This window comes from Takifugu flavidus, chromosome 7 (genome assembly GCF_003711565.1).
Source record: "Takifugu flavidus isolate HTHZ2018 chromosome 7, ASM371156v2, whole genome shotgun sequence".
Classification (NCBI taxonomy): domain Eukaryota; kingdom Metazoa; phylum Chordata; class Actinopteri; order Tetraodontiformes; family Tetraodontidae; genus Takifugu; species Takifugu flavidus.
The window spans coordinates 2,142,731-2,164,921 of record NC_079526.1 but is presented as its reverse complement, the minus strand read 5'-3'; the positions used below and the strand labels follow the sequence as shown (position 1 = coordinate 2,164,921).

The 22,191-nt window shown below is 41.8% G+C and overlaps 1 protein-coding gene across 1 annotated transcript; it reads right to left on the bottom strand.

Moving 5' to 3' along the window:
• Window positions 1-8,507: 8,507 nt before the first annotated feature.
• hdlbpa (high density lipoprotein binding protein a) lies at window positions 8,508-20,316 on the bottom strand. The gene is made up of 28 exons (XM_057038739.1): window positions 20,168-20,316; window positions 19,028-19,099; window positions 16,827-16,939; window positions 16,572-16,738; window positions 15,642-15,857; window positions 15,324-15,530; window positions 15,029-15,244; window positions 14,737-14,943; window positions 14,536-14,643; window positions 14,203-14,307; window positions 14,042-14,120; window positions 13,804-13,943; window positions 13,623-13,727; window positions 13,427-13,540; window positions 13,266-13,352; window positions 13,053-13,184; window positions 12,743-12,961; window positions 12,446-12,667; window positions 12,142-12,360; window positions 11,921-12,059; window positions 11,673-11,821; window positions 11,341-11,445; window positions 11,124-11,258; window positions 10,876-11,019; window positions 10,594-10,773; window positions 10,052-10,168; window positions 9,825-9,956; window positions 8,508-9,732 (listed from the first exon to the last, which is right to left on the bottom strand). Exons 3-28 carry the CDS (start codon window positions 16,900-16,902, stop codon window positions 9,643-9,645), a joined length of 3,810 nt encoding a protein of 1,269 aa, XP_056894719.1. The 5' UTR covers window positions 16,903-16,939; window positions 19,028-19,099; window positions 20,168-20,316; the 3' UTR covers window positions 8,508-9,642.
• Between the last annotated feature and the right edge of the window lie 1,875 nt (window positions 20,317-22,191).

The following is a 22,191-nucleotide window of genomic DNA, read 5'->3' as shown; positions in this document are numbered from 1 at the left end:
TTAATAAAGTTGAAATGTACTCTTCTACCCCCATGGGTACACCCTGGACACATGGACATCCCATACTCTACTTAACTTTTGAGGTTATATACTGAAAACTGTGTACTTACTTTACTACAATTTCAATATAAAGTATAAAAACAGAAAAAAATTGGTGTCTGTTCTAATTATAAAATGGGCTTTGGGGTTGCACTCTTCCGATGGTCTCTCAGGAGTAAAAACAGAGGCAGTCTGCTCTGTAGTTTAATCACTTTAAAACTACCAGGACCAGTGTTGGCCAAGAATGTACATATAGCTCCTTTAACACATACGGTTCTTGTTTTAATGTAATTCCCAATTATTGGCCTGAAATGCAGCTTATTATATCATTATACAGAAATACATACATCATCTTTGTTTACTTCCTCTACTCGTCACGCTCCCGTGTGGTCATCTCTGGTGTTTTAAAGGCGTTGATAAAGGTTGAGTTGAGTCGACATGTAAGTAGCCACGAGTTAAAACCCACCGAAACACAGGTCATGTCAAAAGGACCAGAGATGATAGACACCTGCAGGTACTGAAAAGGCCATTTTTACATACTATTGCACAATAATCCTCGCAATCGGGAAAAAAAATCACATTCTTCATTTAGTCCTGGAAAAGTTGTCTCCCCTTTGAAGGAGGATTGTAAGTTGGTCACCTCCTCCTGGAGGTTTTGGGATCATGTCGATTGACCTTTTGTACTGAGGGATAGCCACACCTTACTGGTCCCAGAGTCTTCTGTTCATTCTACTAATGTAAACACGTCCACATTTGCTTTAATAAAGGCTTTTTAACATACTTTTCCAGAACTTTGCTGTTCTGTTAATGTTCTAGGTGAATGCAACCACTCCAGATGTCAGCATTAACATTTCATTGATTGATCAATTGATTGTGTTTATTTAAAATATAAAGTAAAAAAGGTACTTATTTGAAAAGCTGTGATAAGATTTAGAACTTATAAGAACTTTTTATACACATTAGTAATTATCTTTGACCAGACTGATCAACGGTAACAGTGTATTACATGAATGCTTAGAGCATTGATGCCTGTTTTTCTTAGAGAAAATCTCAGTTTAGCCTAGCCCACTTGGTTAGCTCTGGCAGTCACCTTCTGTACCAATGATTTTATTAACTGAGATCAATACTCTGGATCTTTTACAATTCTAGCATGGAATCCCAGATTAATGTGCATGAATCCACACTAATCCAAACTGTCCTCTGCAATAATGCTTTTACTCATGATCTTTTATCCAGCTACAGTACATTTTTCCTGATGTGAACTTGGGTTTGAATATAAATCCTACATTATGTGTCATTCTTGGGTACCTGGCAGGGCTCTGACGCCAAGCTACACAGATCAGTCAAAATTATTGTCTTTCCTTTTTTGTACATGACACAGCTCCTGATTTCAAACAAATCCTTAAAGAATGAGTGGAAGTGAAAATAAGGATGTGATGTTTGCACACCTCCGTGTCAGCGCTGTCAACAGTGTAAGCTGGCTGACTGTCCCTGCTGCTCTTTAAGGTGCCCACACTCCTACCTGAGTGACACTCACTTGAGCTCTGCTCCAGTCTCCAGCCCCTCTAACAGCAAGATAAGACTCTTATCGCCTCAAGACTGAAGATTTGGCCTCAATCCAAGAAAACCAACAGAGCAGGAAAACCACTGTCTAGACACTTAAGGTGAACTAAAAGCAACAAAGCTCTGTTTGACAGGAAATACTAAAGGGCTGTCGCTGGAACCCAGCACATAGACAGGGCTGCAGTTCAGACAATGACACTGTGCCAGAGAGCTTCAGCATCCCCCAGTCGTGTGTTGCAGAACAGGAGCGGTGGCAGCATGGCCACCATGCCAGTGTGGCATACAATGATGAAAGATGGACTCGTGGTGTTTTGACCTCAATCAACTTTGTAAATGTAAGCATTTATAAAGTTGCGAGCTGTGAAAACTGTTTCCACTGTCAGGTTACGTCCAGAAGGTGGTGCTATTTCGACTACGTTAAACTTAAAAGCACTACAGAGGAGGGTTTTTAATAAATGTAAACAATATCACTGCAAGCGTGGACATGTTTGTAACAGGGCTATCAATTAAATGTAACTAAACAAACAAGTATGCAGCACAATGCAAGTCCAAAGTGTAATTTTTCAGCTGTAAAAGTTACCATTTCCCTAGTTTTCACAAAATCAAATTAAAATTCCTTGAAAAACCTATCTGCATTTTTTTTTTTTACCAAATTGCTTTTTTTAAATAATGCATTCTGAAATTATGTCAAGCTTAGAAAAAGAAAAAGTGCTGCATTGTATTACTTCTGGTTGCTCCATTAAACAGGCATGAAATGCTTTAAAAAAGCAAGAACAGAAAGAACTAATATGGCGGTCCAGTAGAAGTAACAGAAATGAGTACATTTCATTTAAATGATGTGGAATTTAAATAAATAGTTAGGATTTGTGCAGGAATACATAAACTATGGGGTATCCTGCAGAATTGCATCCATAATGTGATTTTTCGTTATTATTATTATTGTTATTATTATTATTACTAATCTATTCATTACACATATGCAGAAAATACAGTGACAAAGAAGTAAGAGGAACTGGTAAAAGTAATAAGAACCAGCCGAAGAAATAAGAAATGCCCATGAAGTATTGAATCAGGTGCTATTCTTCAGAATTTTGTATAGCAGCAGAGCAAATGGGAAGCTGATGGAGTGACCTTTTCTGAGGACACTAGCAGCAGCATTGTTTGACTTCTAGATGGAGGTAACCCAGGGATACAGCAGGTCTGGTGCAACACCGTGCTCTGGGCTCAAGTTAAGCAGTTAAGTTAACCCTTTGACCTGCATGACCTGCATGCCCAGCAACCAGAATCTTCCCCAGATGTGGAAAATGTAGGAGACAGTTGGAGGACAGGTACAGCATGTGCCCAAAGTATCCCCTGACCTGTTAACTGGGGTGGACAGACTCTTAATAACTGGGTGGGATCTACTCCTTTGGGTGGCAGAATGCAGGCCTCATTGCTGAGGCTTTCTCCTCTTCAGATTTTATGCTCTTTGACCCTGGTCAATAAGATAAATGCAAGATAAAGTGGGAGAAAAAATAAAATCCAGTTTACCTGACAGGGTTAGCCTCTTTGCTCTTAGCTACCATTAGCTGTCCACACCCGGAACGGCTCAGCAACACAGCCTACAAGAAAGGTAGAGATAGAAATAAATTTCATTATCTTGAGTGACAAAACAACTCCTGCACCATTGTTCAAGGGATCCTGAAAGCTGAGTCTGAGGGTCTGGTTGCTGGAGAATTAGCGCGTCTCCAAACCAAAGCTCCAAAGCTTTGGCTCCACAAAAACTTTCCCTGCTGCAGGGGAGGCAGGTAAAGGCAACATTAGACAAGGTTAGGTGTGTAAAGGTGCCGCCACAGAACTGGATCCCCAAGCAAAGCATCTATAAAGATTATCAAAGCCAGCTGAAGTTGCCTTTTGGAAATAATAAAGCTGAGGAACAACCTGTAGGGGATGTGAAACTCAAACTTAACAAATAATTTACTATGAAATAATGGACTCGACCCTTGAAAAATATGACTAATGCCCCAACAATTTTCCAAACCCTTGAGAATGATGTTATTACATAAACCTCAGAGAATTAATAATACCTGATAATGACAAGAAAATACTCATAATCCACACTGAAGGTGTCACATTCCATCATTCAGTCCTTTGTAATGCATGGTCAAGGAGGAGGGAGGGTAAGGTCCAACTGGTGAGCATGAGATGGCCCTTAGGAGGTAAATAACCAGGAATGGGCTTTCATGGCACAATGTGGTAACAAGGAAGACAAACGATCTGAGAATTCTACAGGAGAATCCTTCAAATCAGGCTCACTGATGTGATGGGTCTCAAGAAGGAGGTATTGGAGCAACCAGATCCCCACAGAACTTCCTTGTCTCTTACTGGGAGTACTCATGTATAATAGTTTACAGAATGTCTCTGTTGACTGTTGTTGCAGTGGAGGAAGTTTGTAATGTGACAGGGTCTCTTAGGAAAGGGGGAGAACCTGATAACTAAGGGAAGTCTCATCAGCTTCAAAGTCCAAAAGAAGTGGACACCTAAAAGTGTGAGAGTGGAGAGACAGGCTAACTTATGAATGTGGCTGTTTCTGAGACAGACTCCTCATATCGGCAACGTGTGGTGGCCATTTCGCCAGGTGAGAGAGATGAGGGTAAATAGTACCTGGAGGTGAGGAGGGCAAAACAGGGATGAGGAGGACAGGACAGAATTTAGGGGGGGGGGGGGGGGGGAAACAGCAGCAGATAGCCATCATAAAGACTCCTTTCACTAATTAGGCATCGTTAGTTCCACTGGTACATTTCATCACAGTACATGTGACTGGAAGTGACTTGGATCATTGATATCTATAGAAATTATATGTATAGAAATGTTTGAAATGTGCCTTCTGTAAAGATTAAATGTTAATAGATTGTATACTGAAAATCATTTGACGGTACATGTATCCTCTCTGTCCCACTATAACCAGTACCTTTATCCTTTCTCTGCTTGGACTAGTATTGCCACCAATACCCAGTCCAAATTTTCTAGTCAGTCTTTTAATCCTCTCTGTCCTACTAAGCAGTCCATTTAACATTTTATGACCCACTATTACCATTCCATATATTCTCTATGCTTCGCTATAACCCTTCAATTTATCCTCTCTGTCCCACTATAACCAGTCCATTTATCCTTGTTGTCGGACCAGTTGACTAACTCTATCTCTTCTATTGAAACCAGTTTATATTCTCTCTGTTTAACTGTAACCCATTGATCCACTTATCCTCCCTAGTCTATTAAAACCACTCCCTGACCCACTATTACCGACCGGTTGACTAATTTACCCTCTCTTTCCTATTGTCACCAGTCCATTTATCCTCTCTGACAATTATACCCAGTCCATTTACTCCCCACAAACCATTAAAACCAATCTAGCTAGACTTGAATAAAGACATTTTTGAAATAACACTAATTATGAGGCCGACACAAGAGAAACAAGTTTGTGATGTATAGTCTTTGTCTGCTTTAGATAATATTTTACGTTGTTATTGAGTTTTTGAAAAAATTATTTCCTTAAACATTTAATTATTTTCCATCTTTTATTATGAGGGACATATATCTTTTTTAATTTCTACCTGTACTTTTTCTCAAGTATTGTGCTCCTGCCTGACCAGGCAACATTTCCATGGCTACATGAGACCCCTGCTGGTCACAATTCAGGAGTCCCAGTATTGAAGCTTTTCCCTACATCATTTTCCACTGTGTAGGTGCTGATGGAATCAGATATAGAGGGGACCAATCCTCTAGCTGAAATCTTAAAACATCATACTGCCCTGTCAAAGCAGAGAAAAAGTGGGTTGCTGATTTTAAACTGGACCAAGGCAACCCAGTGCACGACAAATCAGAAGGAAAATTGGATGGTTTTTTTTCCCACTCTTTGCTTAATAGAAGACTTTAAGTTCAGTGAAATTTCACATAGCCATGCCTTTTCTGTGGAGTGTGTCAGGGAACATGGTAGTCACTAGCATATGAATATGTCGCCTCTCAGCATGTGATTGAGCCCTACCAGACTCGATCACAGGGATTTCCTTTGCCCGCCTGCGCCATTTGCTGTCAGGGCCTGAAAATCCAAATCGACCTAGACAGGCACACAGATGGGGTCTTTCTTGCCATAAATAAAATGTTAGAATCAGAAGTTTAAATCTATATACATCAATGTGGTTTATATTTGTCCTTTGTTCAAGTCATTCTGCAAAAAAACAAACAAAACAAAGATGGTCACAAATAAGTTTGCATCATCAACATGACTGTCACAGCTAATTTCTTTGAAAAATCAGTTTAAAATTGGTATTTTTAAATTTAGCAGTGATGTGAGTGGGGTTAATAAATCATTTATTCACTGTTGGTCAAATACGAGGTCAAAGAAGAAAATACTAGTGGCCGCTATCATTGTGTTTTTTTAGCTGCTGATAATGAATTATGCAACTTTTTTTATTAGAATACTACAACAGAGGTGTGATAATACAGCTTTGACTGCAAAAAAGAAGTGAACTTTGCCGACAGTAGCCCATGCTACAAACTCTTACATACAGTATTTTGATGGGTAACACGGCGGCGGAAGCACAATTCAGGTCTTTACTGACCCCTACTGGCCAAATATGGTATGACACTATCCGCGTGCATTAATACGTCATTGGATATTATGAATGAAATTAATATCTCAGTACACAATCAGTTCTTCTGCTCCAGATTTGGATTTTCAAAAGTATATTCTTATTAACCACATAACATGTTTCTTGAAAAATCATATTTGTCAAAAAACATGTTTCATTGATTAATATATATCTATCCAACAACATCATTTTTAAAATAATGATTCCAATTGTTGCTGAAAGTAGTTTCGATTTTTTTGGTTGGTTTTTGTTTGTAATGGGCCCTGTGTTTGACTTTAAATTCATCATGTTACGCTTTAAGTGGATTAGAGAAATGATGATGATGATGATGATGATGATGATGATGATGATGATGATGATGATGATGATGATGATGATGATGATGATGATGATGATGATGATGATGATGATGATGACGATGACGACAGGTTACTTGTCTCCTTTAAGTCAGGAGGCAAGGGAGAGATTTCAGCCGGAACCTGAGGCCACCTGGATCCCAGTCCAAACAGTGAGCCAAGGAATATTCTCTGAAATCACCTGTTATCTTAATCTGACAGCCAGACTTGATTACAAGTCATTAAAATTGCTTTTCTCGCCACGAGCAGTCTTCAAGAAATTATCTTAATTGTGTCATGATTATGCTTTAAAGCTTTAGTGCGAGCTTTACGTTGAAACATTCTGCACCTGGGCCCATGGACAGATCCTACACGAGCTCTTATCTCTAATTATAATGAACTTAGATATATTGCTGATGTTAATATTGATGTTTTCTGTATATGTGGCATCTACGGCATGTCTGTCCATCCCAGGGAGTGGGATCTCTCATGGCTCTCCTTCAGGTTTCTTCTTTTTCCATAAAAGCTTTAATTTTAACTGTTTCCTGACCCAGTACAAGAGTACAAAGAGGTTGTCACGACTGGGTTATAAAGCCCTCCGAGGCAAAAAAAAAAAATGTTTGTGATTTTAGGCTTGGGCTCTAAATAAAGATTATTTGATTTGCAGAAAATGTATCCCTCCTCCCCCTCCTTAACTTTAGGAATTTGAAACTGGACAAGAAAAGCCAAACCAGTAATACTAATAAGCACGGACAAAAGCCCTGCTGGTTGAGGCCCAGTAACGCGAGGTGGTGGTGGGGGATCGACCCAGAGATCACAGATCTGCATGACTACATCCCTTGATCCTCAAAGAACCAAAGTCAGGGAGCCTCTGGTCCCCCAGCAACATGTAACCTTTGTTTAACCACCGTTTATGGCCCCAACCTTTGTTTAGACGTAGTTACAATACATCACTCCTATGTCTAGAAGGCATGTACACATGGTTGCCTTAGCAACGATAAGTTCATCACCTCTGTAACCTGCAACGCTGTAAGATCTTTATTTAAAATGGGTTTGGTTTAATTCCATGAAGATGTGCTCCCATCAGCCCTTTTCTCAACTGCTGATTAAAACCTTCCTGTTTAGCCTCAGTCGTTACCAGACTGGTCACAAATATAATCATCATCATCTAACTTAGTCCCACTTTCAAGATAACATCCTTTCCAGTTAGGAAACAATAATAATTGTAAAATTGGAGAGACAAGTGGAGCGGAGAGGCAATTAGCCCCAACAACAACTATTATGGAATGGATTTCCCGATGGTGTGTTCAGGACATCTGAACTGGCAGATTCACCAGTGGTGCCGTTCTGTTCAAAGATGATGGGTTCAGGTTTCTGCCTGCAACATCTGGAAGCAGATCCTCGTCGGACGCTCAGACCTCAGATATGAAACCCAACGCTGGGTTATGATGTACTGTTGCATCCACCTGACTGACCGTGTTCAGGTCGAGACCCGTCATCTTCCGTAAGGCCCATCGAGATGACAATGACTGATTTTCAGTCCAGTTCAGAATCTAATGAATGCATTCATTCGAGTTTTCTGTAACCAGGATTTTTAACTGTAGCATTTTATTTTTGAATATATTCAGATTTTAGCGTTCCATATTCTTTTGGCATTGATTTTATTGCATTTTTTTAAAAGAGATTTATTTTAAGACTCGACTCATCTTAACTGTTTTACCCCTTTCAGCGTCACGGGGAGGGTCCACCCCTGGCAGGGCCCTATATGAGCATTTGTGGGTTCAGTACCTTGCTCAAGGGTACCTCGGCACTGCTCCGAAGGACCCTCTGTTGCTCGGTCCAATTCCCAACAGACTGAGCTACCGCCACCATTTAAGCAAATTGTTTGACAAACTACTTATAAAAAGAAATGTTGCAAAACATACACTAAAGTTCCAAGTGCATTTATAACATTTTCAATTTTTATTGAGTTTTTGAACATTTTTTTCCCCCAACCGCACCCATAACCGTTAACTTCAATGGTATTTGCATAATTTTTAATTCAATCCCAGGAGGATATAAACAAAGGTAGGCTGATGCCAGGTAACTAGCAGCTAACAAGCCAGATCTGCACCGCTTATAAGAAACTACATAGGCGGAGAGAAACAGCTGGTTCTAGAGTGTTTTTTTTTCTTTTTAAATCCAGTTCTCCATTACAAACATCACGTACCTGGTTTGTATCCTTCTAGGTATAAGGCTGATAAAAAAGGGGGGCATTGCTATTGAACAGGACAATCCGTTTTTTAAGTGGAAGACAGAGGGATGCAACACTGACCCTATAGAGTAGCAGAGGACATCACTGGACAGATGGTTGGCACGATGGTCTGTTGTTTTTCAGTCACAAACATGTAATAGCTAGAGTTCTTCGAAGCTTCACCTCTTGAGTTGGTGAGAGGTTTGCAGGTTTAGTGTTGTAAGACATTTAGTTCTGGCATGATTTCCAAGCCTCCTACACCTTTGTAAAATCTATGAAATCATAAGGCTCCAGGGTGCCATAATATGATTACTTCCACAGAAGCCTGGTGAATGAAGGCTGATAGGATGATAACTAGAGTGTCTGAGGGATAAACACTGATGATTCTCACTGGACTATTGAGTAAAAACAGGTTGGGTGGGTGACAATGCTGAGCTATGCTCAGATCTTGTGTCTGAAGATGCAACATCTAGCATTTGTGCAATCCTTGACCACAACCTGTAAAGGCAACTAAGATAAGGTAGCAGCATAATGTTAATATTTCACCGCTCCCTCTGAATTTGGTATAGGTGTAAAATCACAATGAAATGTCTGTCCAAAGAACACTTAACTGCCCAGATAGGACCTAACTGCAAAGTTGGCAAAACTTTTGCATCATTAGATAGTCTTGTTTACTGGGGAAAACAAATCTCAAAAGCCTATTACATGATCCAATAGCACTTTATGACAGAAGAATCAGTTCCTGATCTGAAATGAAGACTTTAAGGGTTAGCCCTGGTGAAAAGTGACAATACATGGGAAGGTGTTTCCGGTTAAGTGTATCCATCTGAAGCAGAAGACTTTAGAAGCGCTTGGGACCCCATGGAGAAGCCTTGGTTGCCACTGGTGCTCCAAAGCTGGGAAAATCTTCAGAGCTGCTCATATCCGGAGCCTGAACAGTAGTGTGTGGTTGAGAAGCAGTTAAGTCACAAAAACTGTTTGTTTGATTGAATAAAAAGCAGACACAAGTGTGTCAAAGCAAACCTTCTCATTTGCAGTGGCCCAAGGAGCTTCCCTCACCACAAAACCTTTGGATGGACCACGATGTTCATCCGCAGCGGACGCAGCAGGTCTCCTGTAAGCCATCTTTGCCTCGTTCTCAACAACATCAGCCATCTGACAAAATACATTACGGGGGGGGGGGGGGTTAAACTGCAACCCTCAGTGTCTGAACAAAACAATTTAATGTTCTTGCATGCACAGAAACTCACGTATTCTTCTTCCAGGTTAAGGAGGTGGTCAATGGCTTCATCCACCAGTTCTGGGCGACCTATGACAGTCACAAGGTTTGGGTCGGGAGCTCCAGTAGGGGGAAACCTGAGATCAACCTAAAGAAGGGATATAACCCCCCATGAAAGACATGACACTTGTTGACAGAACCAAAAATGCCTCCAATCAAGTAGTTCACATGTTGATGAATGTTTCAAACTATCTAAACAAAACAATGTTTATTTAAGACTAGTCATCTAAAACTGAAGTTAAAATGTAATGGGACACTTGAGAAAGTGATCAATATGCTAACGCAGCCAGCTAAACTTAAATGATAAAAAAAAGCTTGATAAAATTACTGTGTGAAGCTACATAACAAAGCTCGCCCCTGTCAGCTGAGCCAGAATAGTGACTGAAGCAGCACCTCTTGTAAGCACTGACGGACACTTGGCTGTAAATTAAGCCCCCAACCTTCCGTGCACATCAATTCCCAAATGCTGGACCAACTCCCAAGTGCTGTGTGTTACCAGTGCATCTTCTTTACCTTAAACTCATCCATGATCTTGCGGATGCCTTTGCCACGGGCTCCAATAATACGAGCATGAACTCTGCTGTCCAAGGTGATGTCTTCAGAGATCATCTCCTCCAGCTCATCCACAATAGCCTGAATGGCATCACGTGCTGCTATGGCTTTCTGTTCATACCCAGTAATGGTGATCTGATCCTAAGAAAGGGGTAAATTCAACATGAATTTACAGTATTTTCATAAAGTTGCTACAGAAACCAAGACACAGAACATTATTTTGATGGCTGTAACCCGTCATACCTGGCTCTCATCATTCTTCTCTGGAAACTGGATATTAACATCATGCTCGGTGCGGATGTTCGTTATGACGGCACCCTTACGGCCAATGATTTTAGGGTGGTATTTGGGGTCCACAGTCATAGTTAATCTATAACTCCTGAGTGCCTATAAAAGTTAAAATTAAAAGATTAACAGGCTGTTTCCCACTTACTCATGATTAACAGGTTAATATAGATAAAAGTAGTGACACAAACGTCCCAAATGCTTACCCGATCTTCCTGCTCAGCCTGCAGCTCTTTGACACGCTCCAGGAGGCCCTCTTTGGCACGGTCAAGCTGACTGGCCAAGCCAGTAATGGAAATGTTATGAGACTGCTGGTCAGGTGCAGGCACTTGAATATTAACCTGGACAAAGACCAGTTCGGTAAACAAACAAAAGTGTTCACAAGAAAACAAGAATTATTGCACAAAGCTTGTTAATGGCTACCTCAAATTCATCCATCATCTTCCGAATCCCGCTTCCTTTCTGCCCGATGATGTAGCGATGAAGCTCAAAAGGCACTTCCACCTCAATGGTAACAGGAACCAAAGCCTAAAAACAAAGCCCAAACATGTACAAATGGCACCTACACTTTCAGATTTTACAATTGCACAACTTTTACCACCATTTTCCACCTCCCCTATGATGCTCATAGCAGAAACCAGGAATTACCAATATAACATATCACCCACTGAATGGATTAACTCACTTGAGGTCCAAAAATAACAATATAACAACTGAACTGTGCAGACTCCATGTTAAAAGAAATTGTTAAAAACCTTTAGTGCTTCCAGAGCAGTATCACAGCGCTCTTTACGGCCAGAAATTACAATCACGTCACACTTCTTAGGTGCGTTTGGATCCAAAGCCTCCTTCAGTTCCCCATTTGTTTCTCCATTCTCCTTAACAGCAATGTCAGCAGAAGGTGCTGCAGGAGGGGGAAGAGATTACATTTTATTTTTATATATAGACACAAAACATTACAATTTATGGGGGTATAAAGTTCTCTGCTGTCCTGATCAGTTACCTTGAAGGTCTTCGCGCTCTGGAAACTTAATTAGGACATTGTGATCTCTGGTGATTTGTTGGATCCGTGAGCCCTTGGGGCCCATGATAGAACGGTGGAACTTCTGGGGGATCACACACTCAACAGTCACTTGTGCATCCTGAAAAAGAAGATGTTGAAAATGAAGATGGCACATGAGACCACCAAAAAAACAAAACTAAAAGCAGTGTGCATCTACTGACCAGGTCCTCAACTATTTCTTGCATGCGCTTTTTGGCTGCTTCCACACATTCTTTGGCTCCTTTGATTATGACCTTTTCACTTTGAGAGCCTGTGCGTGGAAAGCTCACCATCACACCTCCATATTCATCAGCGAGGTCCCGAAGGACTTGGCCACGACGGGACACAAAGTAACGGTGGTGCTTTGGATCCACCGTCATGGTGTCCTCAATCACATTGTCCTGTTAATAGTAAAAAACAGATTTTGGCAGTTGTTGAGGAGCAAACTCCCGCCCCCCCCCGTCCTGTGGTTGTTCTGAGGCTCACCAAACCCTTAATAAGTTCTTCCAGCTCCTTCTGGGCTTCTTGCACGGCTTCTTCTGTGCCAATCACAGTGATTAGTTCCTGGTCTTTGTCATCTGCAGTAGGGAAAATGATCCTCGCTCCAGTGCTATCGCGAACTTTGCGGATGTTTCCGCCACCTTTTCCGATGAGAAACTTGTGGTATTCAGGCTTTGCTTGCAGTTCAGCAGTGAAATTCTTTGTTTGCTGTGGAAAACGAATTTTAGAGGATGATAAAGAAAAAAAAAGCCAAAAGAATAAAAGTTCAAGAATGCCACAAACCTTCTCTTCAGCTAAAGCAAGCAGCTGCTGCTTGGCTTTAGCCACTTCCTCTGCTGGGCCACGGATGGTGACTTTATCATTTCCTGAGCCCTCGGTGGGGAAGTGGATGTGCACGCCGCCACACTCCTCCATGATGGAGCGCACAAAGCGACCCTTTGACCCAATCAAGGAGTTGTGCAACTTTGATGGGATGGAGACCTCCATCTCTGTTATGTTTGCCTGGACAAAGAAAAGTCACTTCTGTCAGACAACTTCAAAATGTCTTCCAAAGAGTTTGAGCGGAAATATAGCGAGACATTTAGAACCGCACCAGCTCCTTCTGAATGGCCAAGACGCGATTTCGAGCAGCCTCGCAGTTGGCCTTCTTTCCAGTAATGACAATCATCTCCGAGTTGCTGTTCTCAGCAGGCAGATCAATCTTTGTGTTTGTCTCCTCGCGAATCTAGACAGCCAAGAAACAGAATCGCTATCAGTGACCGACTGAGGATAGCATTCATCTCCACAGCATTCCTGTACAAGGTACCTTCTTGATGTTTGATCCACCTTTTCCAATTATGTTCCTGTGGAACTGCTTGAAGATGGGGACTGAGACAGAGTAGCTGTTCTCCACCTGGGTTAATAAAGTACTGGTTCATATTCAAAATTACTATAACGACAAGAGTAACCACATCAGGGAGGGCTTACCATTTCAGCCACTATCTTCTGCATGAATTTGGCACATTTTTCAACCTCATTTCGTGGACCTCTGAGCTGAACAATGTCACTTTTCTGGGCTGGGTCAGGGAAATTAATGATAACCTGGAACAAATAAAAATGCATTTAGGCACAGACGGGTGAAGGGGTCAAGGACAGACAGAAGAATAAAATGTATTCAACTCACCTCTGGAAATTTGTCCCGGACTTCTTTAATCTTCTCCCCCTTTTGGCCAATGATGGCTCTATGGAAGCGCTGTTCGATGATCAGGTCCTTTGTACGCTCATTCTCCTGTGTGACACGGTATCATTAATAATGGCACCAGGACCCACGTCATAGCACCTTACTCGCCAATTCTGTGCTTCACCATGCGCGACGCAAGCTCAAGCAGCTCCTTCTTTGCTTCCTGCACACCCTGGGGGTCCCCCTCGATACGGATCAGGTTACTCTTCTCATTGTCAGGAGGGATGCGGACAGTCACCTTGTGCAACTCTTTGATTCGGTTTACTGTGAATTAAAAGATACATTAGTAGACATATAGTTCAGAAAGCTATTGATGCAGGTTTCCCTATTAAAATGTACAATTTTCCTTTATCATTACTTACTGTTGACTCCTCCTTTTCCTATGAGATGTCGGTGAAATTTGGGATCCACAGTAATCTCTGTGTAGTCCATTCTGCTGATCTTTAAGGCACATTAGTGGACATTAATACCATAATAGCTGGATCCAAATATGCACACACACACACACATCGACATGCCTTACCAAGTCTGCAACAGTGACTTCGATCTGACTCTGCACCATTTGCACGTCCTTGGTGGGACCCTCCAGGGTGATTCTATCTTCTCCCTCAGTGAACTCAATATGCACCTGTTATCGCAAAGCATGAACATTTAGCAAAAATGTGGACCAACGACCGTAAACATTGCTTATCGCCAACATTCTTCATGCCAATCGGCACCAAAACATTCTGACCACTTTTTGCTGACATGTAGCGAGGACATTTAGGCAATGCTGCCAAAGCAAAGAAGCTTAAACTAAATCAGATTAAACAAAAATCCCAAATGTTGGCAATTGTTGAACCTGCTATGTTCAGACCTTGGGCATTTGTTGGGTGATCTTGGCCAGGTTTTGTCCTTTCTTGCCAATGATGAAGCGATGAAGCCAAGAAGGAGCAGATACCATACCAATAGTGTAGCTATTAGCCTGTGGGAGAAACACAGATGCCGCGTTGCACCTCACTTGTTTTGTAAAATAAGTGAAAAACTAAGTTGAATTAAACCCAGTGACGCTCTTTACCTTGGCATAAACTTCAGTGAGGGCCTGTCCCAGACGGTCTGGTTCCCCACGGAGGATGATGGTTTCCGAGCTGCTGTCAGAAGGTGGAATCTCGACAGAAACGCCAGTTTTATCCAGAATTTCCTGTAGGGTGTTTCCCTTGGGGCCAATCACATACTTGTGCTGAGATTTCTTTACTTCTACTGCAATAGTGGTGGTATTCTTTTTCTTGAATGACAAAGAGAAAACAATCAGTCCAAAAATAAATGAATAAAGGCCCTTGAGAGCAGGAGAACAGTGTGCAGTGACCAACCTTCTCTTCAAAAATCTTTTTAATCATCACCATGGCAAGAGCAACCTGCTCTTTTTCCCCAGTGATGACAACCTCCGTCTTGTTCACACTTGGAGGGGGGACATTAATGCGGGCACCCGTCTCCTGCATCAATTCTCCAACCAACTTATTATAGGCACCAGTGATGAACGGGTGATACACTTTGTCAATGTTCACTCTCTCCACAGCACGCTTGTCCTGAGATAGTCAGGGGAAAAACAGTAAATAGACCAGAAGTATCTGAAAGGAATATCTGAAATGCTCAAATGAGTCGTACCTGTTCGGCAGAAATCAACAGGATCTCGTGCTTGGCCTTCTCCAGGCCCTCCTTGGTACCAGAGATCTTGATCTGGTTGCTAGGGTCGTCAGGTCTTGGGATTTGAATTTTGGTAGCCGTTTTGAGCTCCAGCTCCTGAAGCTTTTCCCCGTTTTTGCCGATGACAAAACGATGGTGTTCCTTGGGAATCGCAACAGTCGTTGAAGCCTGGTGAAGGTTTTTAAAATAAATAAATAAATATGGGTGCTCAGATGTTAAATCATTACACGTGTCGCCCTTATAAAAAGAGCAGAGAAAGAAAAACAAGACAGCTTCGACCTGAGTCTGCAGTCGGGACACAATCTCCTTGCGGGCCTTCATCACGGCATCCATCTTCCCAGACACCATGATGGAGAGACCCTGATCTTTTGCCAAAGACAGCTCCAGGTGGGCTCCAGTTTTTTGCATGATGTCAACACAGACCTTTGCTTGGTCTCCTTCCCCAAATTGGCTGATGTCCTTGTACTTACGCTCCTCAAGTGGCACATGGAAAACCTAAATCAAGAAAAAAAAGTAAGTAGTAGTGTGTCCTACCCTGTCAGAGACTAATTTAAAAAAAGAACAAACACGTAGGATCCTAGGCTGAATAAAAATAGGTAACACATTGCCTTTCTTTTTAAAAATCCCCTCAAAATTATTTTGACAAAGGATAATTTCTGTGAAATTCAATTAAATTGGCACATTTTGGGCCAATACCAAGCCACTGGTATCGGCATGCAAGTTTCCATGCAAATTTCCACTCATCCAGGTCACATTAATCCTGTAGGGTCTAGGGAAGAGGCATCTGCACTGTTAAAAGCAAAGCCAAGCAACTACAGAATCCTTTAGGATGAAAGGCAAAACATCTTCCAGCCGCCTTCAACAGCAATGTTCTGTGCACGTCATTAATGTCCAGCCGTCTGCAGCCAGGCCAGAATTAAATACGTCACCTGAACAGCCAAACAAAGCAGCGTACTAATTGGAACTGAGCGCTGAGGCCTTTAGCGTGAATGTAGCCTTCGTCGGGCTAACGAGATGACGTACAGTTCAGGATTAGTTTCACATTAATGCAATGATTCATTTTTCCAAGCCTACTGAGTGTATAAAAGTGCAGAGATCTTCTGGATATTCAGATTTAAGGATCTAGCTACCCTGGAAACTTCAAAATACAGCAACACAATGCAACTACAACAGCAGTGTGATTAATTACTGAAGAGAGGATTGGCATGCCTGTGTAATGATAGAAGACTTTAGGGAACGGATCTTGGATGTCCAGGCGTTGGCGGTTTCCTGGGTCCCCTCCGGTGAGGCGGCCTTCTCAGGCAGAGGTGGAAAGGCCTCCTTGTAAGTAGGAAGGGCATCTTCCTCTTCCCCAACACTGGTTCCTGCCACAGCAGCTAATTAAGAGGAGAAATGCTAATGAATCAACATGCTAATCGCTGTGATCGCACAACAGACGGTATGCAGCGCAGCTTTTACACCCACCATTACTTTGCTCTGGTAGAAGCCCGCTGCGGTGCTCGTTGAAGATCTCCTGCGTAAGTACGGCGACTGAGCTCATGGTCAAAATCCCACGTTAACAGAGTCCGAGTGTGCCACTGAAAGGAAACATTGCAGAGGTTGTTGGTTTAAGGCAGCGCTTCTCAAATAGTGGGGCGCGGTGCGATGTCAGGGGGGGCGCGTGTGACCCCGGAGAACATGTTTTTTTTTTTTGCCGTACTAGAATAAAGTGTAATTGCACATCCCGCGCGCACACACCACAGAGCAAGAGATAGGAAGTGCAGTGAACAAACCACCAAGAGACAGCATGAAAAAATACTTAACAGTGATGAAAAGAAAGGCGGAGAGAGACGGAGATAATGAGACATACGAAAGTCTCCCGAAAGCTAAGACGAGGAAATATGACGAAGCGTATATAGCGCTTGGCTTCACTGTGACTACGGTGGGAGACGAGGAAAGACCGGTGTGTTTACTGTGTCTAAAAATGTTGCCAGCGGACAGCATGAAGCCAAATAAATGAAGGCGTCACTTAAAGACATCACACCCCAGTCACGCTGATCACACTAACCCTGGTTAACACTAACCCTGGTTAACCCTAACCCTCACTTAAAGACATTACACCCCAGTCACGCTGATCAGCTGCTTGAGTTTTTTTTCGGCAAAAACGTGCCTAATATTGGCAACAATCATCCCGCTTTGGTCTATATTTCTTTCTTTTTTTGTTTTCTTTCATAGACAAATGATACTAATTATAGTCACGGCGGGGGGGGGGGGGGCGCAAAATGTTTTCTTCTTCCTAGGGGGGGCGTAACAGAAAATAATTGAGAAGCACTGGTTTAAGGCCACCTTCCATTAGTCAGTGCACAGGTAGCTGCTGTGCAATATTCATATGTTTGCTTTAAATTAGGTGCACGCGAGTCCGGTAGAGACGGTCAGGACACACGATGTTGGCATGTGGTGGTTCTTACATAGTTATTACATGAGAAAAGATTAAACAGAAGAAAGCTGCACTTTAATGTCAATGAATAAATGTCAGTTAAAAAAGAAAAACAACTACATGCAAATATTTTAGTCAGATATTCTACAGAAAAGTCCTTTGAGTAACCAGATACATCAGATTTGAGTCCTGAGACAAAGAGGACCCCCCCCCCCCAGTGGGGGAGGGAGTGGAGATGTGACTACTGGACAATCCAGGAGGATCTTCAAAGTCCTCCCAGAATCGGCACAAGCGGGAGTTTGGACATGAACAGGCTAAATGCTGAACTACTCTGGGCTTTTCAATACATTTGTAGTGGAAAATACAAGCGCGGCCTCAGCAGGAACCACTCAGTCCTATGTAAAGAGTATGTGGGGTGTTCCTAGATCTGACCTTTTACGATCAGAGCTGGATTTCATCTCCCAACAGACTTCCTAACGTTACAGCTGCTTTGTTGCAGCGTAGAGAGATTATTTATTCATCCAAGTGTCATTTTTGATAATAGCTACTCTCCAAACAAGACTGAGTATGTCTATATGACACCTAAAACACGTTTACCAAGTACTAAGTAAACATGTGTTTTATTACCAAGTAAACATGTGTTGTATTACCAAGTAAACATGTGTTGTATTACTAAGTAAACATGTGTTTTAGACATAACTTCATACTCATAGACATACTCAGCTCCATTAACACCTTTTGTAGCATCTGTATGCAACAAAAGGTGTGGTTTCCCCTCTGTTGGACTAAAAGGATTCTTTAAAATATTTAATTTACTCACTAGTATTTTTCTTGTTTTATCTACCTGCAGTTTCATTTTATTGCTCTTCTGTCAAGCCCTTAAGATGCTTAAATTAAAGCTAATTTGTCAGCCATTTCTAATCACTTTAGACGAATCTATAAATAATATAATAATATTTGCTATAATAATATTTGCCTCTCGTCCATGTCTCTGCGATTACACTTAAACTAACAAAATGATGGTCAATGAATGCAGATTTTAGTGAATGTAAAAAAACTCTAAAGCTAAAACAGAAAACCCTGCCAACTGCGAGTCTATACGAGGACGTTTCTGCCAAGTTCAAGGTAGAAACTTTGGATTTAGAATTCCCACGAGGTGAGATTCCACCTGAGCTGTGGGTGGGCAAACATCAGGAGAAAAGGGGCTTAAGAGGGTATTAAAGTTAGCGCCCTGAACACAAGAACTTACCAGCTAAATGGTCAGTTACCAGATAATCCGTCCTGTAAAGAGCCAAGCTCCCGTCAGCCTGCCAGTTTTTGCCTAAAGACGATATAAGAAAAATCAGTCCTACGAGTATATTAAAACATACATACAATACACACACACACACAGCTGCAGAAGATTTTCCTTAAACAATGTGAAAGTGCTGAATCACTAAACTATGCATCTTAACATTAGTGCACCTGAATACATTTTCCATTAGGTTTTAAAGCTCCAGCAGAAAATCTACTTGCCATAATTCAACACAATAAATACATTGCAGGCACATGTAACCGAAACACGGCTGCATTCGAGTCTCCCCCCCAGAGACCAACCTACGAGGTCACATTTCCACCATAATCATTCAATGTGTTCCGTATGACATCAAAGTCCGTAGCACGTCTAATACCTAAAACCCAGATTAGGCTTGAGGTAGATAGTTAGTGTCAGTGCTAGCCAACAAGATATGAAGGAATCCAGGCTGAACTATGTACGGCACATTCAGTTCACAATAGCCATAGCCTTGCTGAGGAAAGACGATTACTTATTTACTTAAAAACATAACTTGGTGTCAGTTGTACTGCAAAGATGTGCAATTAAATTTACTTGAAGGGATTTGCGTATCAAAAGCACTGCAGGATTGGTTAGCCCGAGCCCAAGCTAGCTAGCAAACTTGCTAAAAACTTTAACTACGGCGTTAGTATACGTGACACGTAGCTCGTCAGCTAATATGTTGCTCAAATCCCTCAGAGACCCACAAGAACTTCGATCTTAACTAACAAAGCGAAAGATACTCAGTGACATCAACACTGGATTAAAAATTATCTCCGCTATATTAGCAGATCAAGGTCACGTCACGGTAAGGCAAAAGAGACGACGTTAACAAGATTGCTAAAAAGTACTTGCTTCAACTTCAGCTAGCGATTAGCTTACAGTTTGTTCCACTAGCTGCTAAGTCCACGTAGGCATACAGCTGAGAGGAGAAATGACACGGAGACAGGCCGGGACGCACCGTTCACGCTTCACCAACAAAACCTTGCTCAAGTGCCACACAGTACCAGAGCAACTTCAGCACGTATGTCGTAGGAATGCCCATCACATTAGTTTGAAAATTCCAAAAGTACTTACTTATGTTTGGTTACTCGTCTGCCCAGAAGGTGCAGAAGCTGAGATGATTCAACTGGCGAGAAGGTGGGATTCGAGTGGGGCGGGTATATACGAGCACCGCCCACCAATCACGTCCCCCGACGTCACGCCGTGGTGTCCGGTTACAAACGAACGCTCCTGGACTTTCACACCCAACTTCTTAACTGCGATGCAACTGCAGCTTTTAGCGTTGCAGATGTGCAGCTTTTAGGGTTGCAGATGTGCAGCTTTTAGCGTTGCGGATGTGCAGTTTTTAAGGTTGCAGATGTGCAGCTTTTAGCGTTGCAGATGTGCAGTTTTTAAGGTTGCAGATGTGCAGCTTTTAGCGTTGCAGATGTGACGCTGACTGTGACAGCGTGACACCTACTGAAGGGGCAGCTGTGTCTCTGATTCTCTTCCATTCGTCTGTTTTTAGTTCACATGCAGCTCAGATCGCCAACCAGGTCTTTAAAGGGTCTAAAGTAATAAATTCAAAGACAAAAAGCTGACTAAAATGTTGCTTAAAGTCATTCGTGGTGCTTTGATAATAATAAAGAACTGAAATGAAGTTAAATCCACTTCGATCAAGCAAGCGAGAATAAAAGCAAAATAATATATTTATAAAAATGTCCTCCGAAACTGGAATATAATTTCCTTTTTACAGATCTGCAGCTACAAAGAATAAAGCTGTCACCGTATACATAATGTCAGCGTTTCAATGTCGACTATTTTTGATTTAAAAAGCTCTAAATAATAAAGCAAAACGCCACAATTGTTATACTTCTGATCATTCACGTAGGCGGATTTTCTTAAAGTAGCATTAGTCTTTTAGTGTTTAGTCTGTTGTCTTATTTGATTTCTTTTATTCATTCCTAGGTTTGTATGTCTTGTCTCTAAGATTAATTTTAGGTTGTCTTGCACAACTTTAATAAAATGTTCCAGTTTAGAGACGTGTTGCTTTAAAAAAGAACAGTAGGGGGGGCTCCATTACCTTTCAGTGTCAGGTTAATGAACAAAACAGTGGATCTCCAGTGAACAACATTTATGGACAAAAAAAATCAAAGACAAACAAGTGTTTGCAATTAAAAAACCTCCAGTAAGAAAGAAGAAAACAACCCAGTTATCATGCAGTGCAGCTGCATATGAGCAACACATGTAGACTCTCCGTAGGACACCCATAGTCATAATTTACAGCATTCTAGGGAAAAAGGAACTTTAAAAAGAAGAATAGCCCCCTTTAGTTTTAGGAAGGTGGTCACATCTCTCAGCTCACTCACTGTGAGGTCAGAAACTCTTAATTTGTCTGATTTCCTGAGTAGAACCTTGTTAAACTGGTGGATTATTCCCTCTGTCTGCAGATCCCATCAGCTCAGAGCTGTGATTCCAGCCGGGGGACGGCACTGCGACACCTCCATTCACATTCTTCTTGTTGAATATCTCCTTGCTTTGAAAACAATGAAAAACAGCTCTCATCTTAGACATTTGGAGGTTTGTTATTCCAGTCAACAGGACATGAAATCACGCCATTATTTAAAGGAAACTGTCTAAATAGGCGCTTCTCACAAATGAGTCGTCAGTTTTGTTCACTTCTAGGAATATTGACATTGGCCCCCTCCCATAGAATGTTAAAAGACAAACATTTGCTATTATGACGCATAATATGATCATTAAAATGTTCACTTGTTAGTGCAACATTTCAAATCCCTTTAATCACTCATTTTTAAATGTAATGACTGCAGGAGCTGCTTTACACGCAGTCATGGGAAACCTTTTAAAAGACTTTTACTGTCTTTTCTCACCAGCTGATAGCGACTCTCACACACGGGGGGCTGAGGTGATGAACACCAGCACAAGGAAACAAAACTATTTAAAAGAGTTAGACCCAGATGTTCTGGTCAGTCCGTCTGCCCACAACTGCAGAGGCCCCATGGAGCAGTTGTGATACGCTTCTACTGGGGTCCACGTGGTGCCACATGTGCAGCCGTATGGGACTGTCCTAGCGGAGCCTTCTGATGAATAACATCACA

Excerpts from the sequence above, each read along its gene's own strand:
- hdlbpa (XM_057038739.1), bottom strand. The coding sequence starts at position 16,902 with ATGAGCTCAGTCGCCGTACTTACGCAGGAGATCTTCAACGAGCACCGC. Across the intron at positions 14,944-15,028 it reads AAAAGATTTTTGAAGAGAAG|AAAAAGAATACCACCACTAT; the intron begins GTTGGTCACTGC and ends TTGTCATTCAAG. Across the intron at positions 14,308-14,535 it reads TCACCCAACAAATGCCCAAG|GTGCATATTGAGTTCACTGA; the intron begins GTCTGAACATAG and ends TTGCGATAACAG.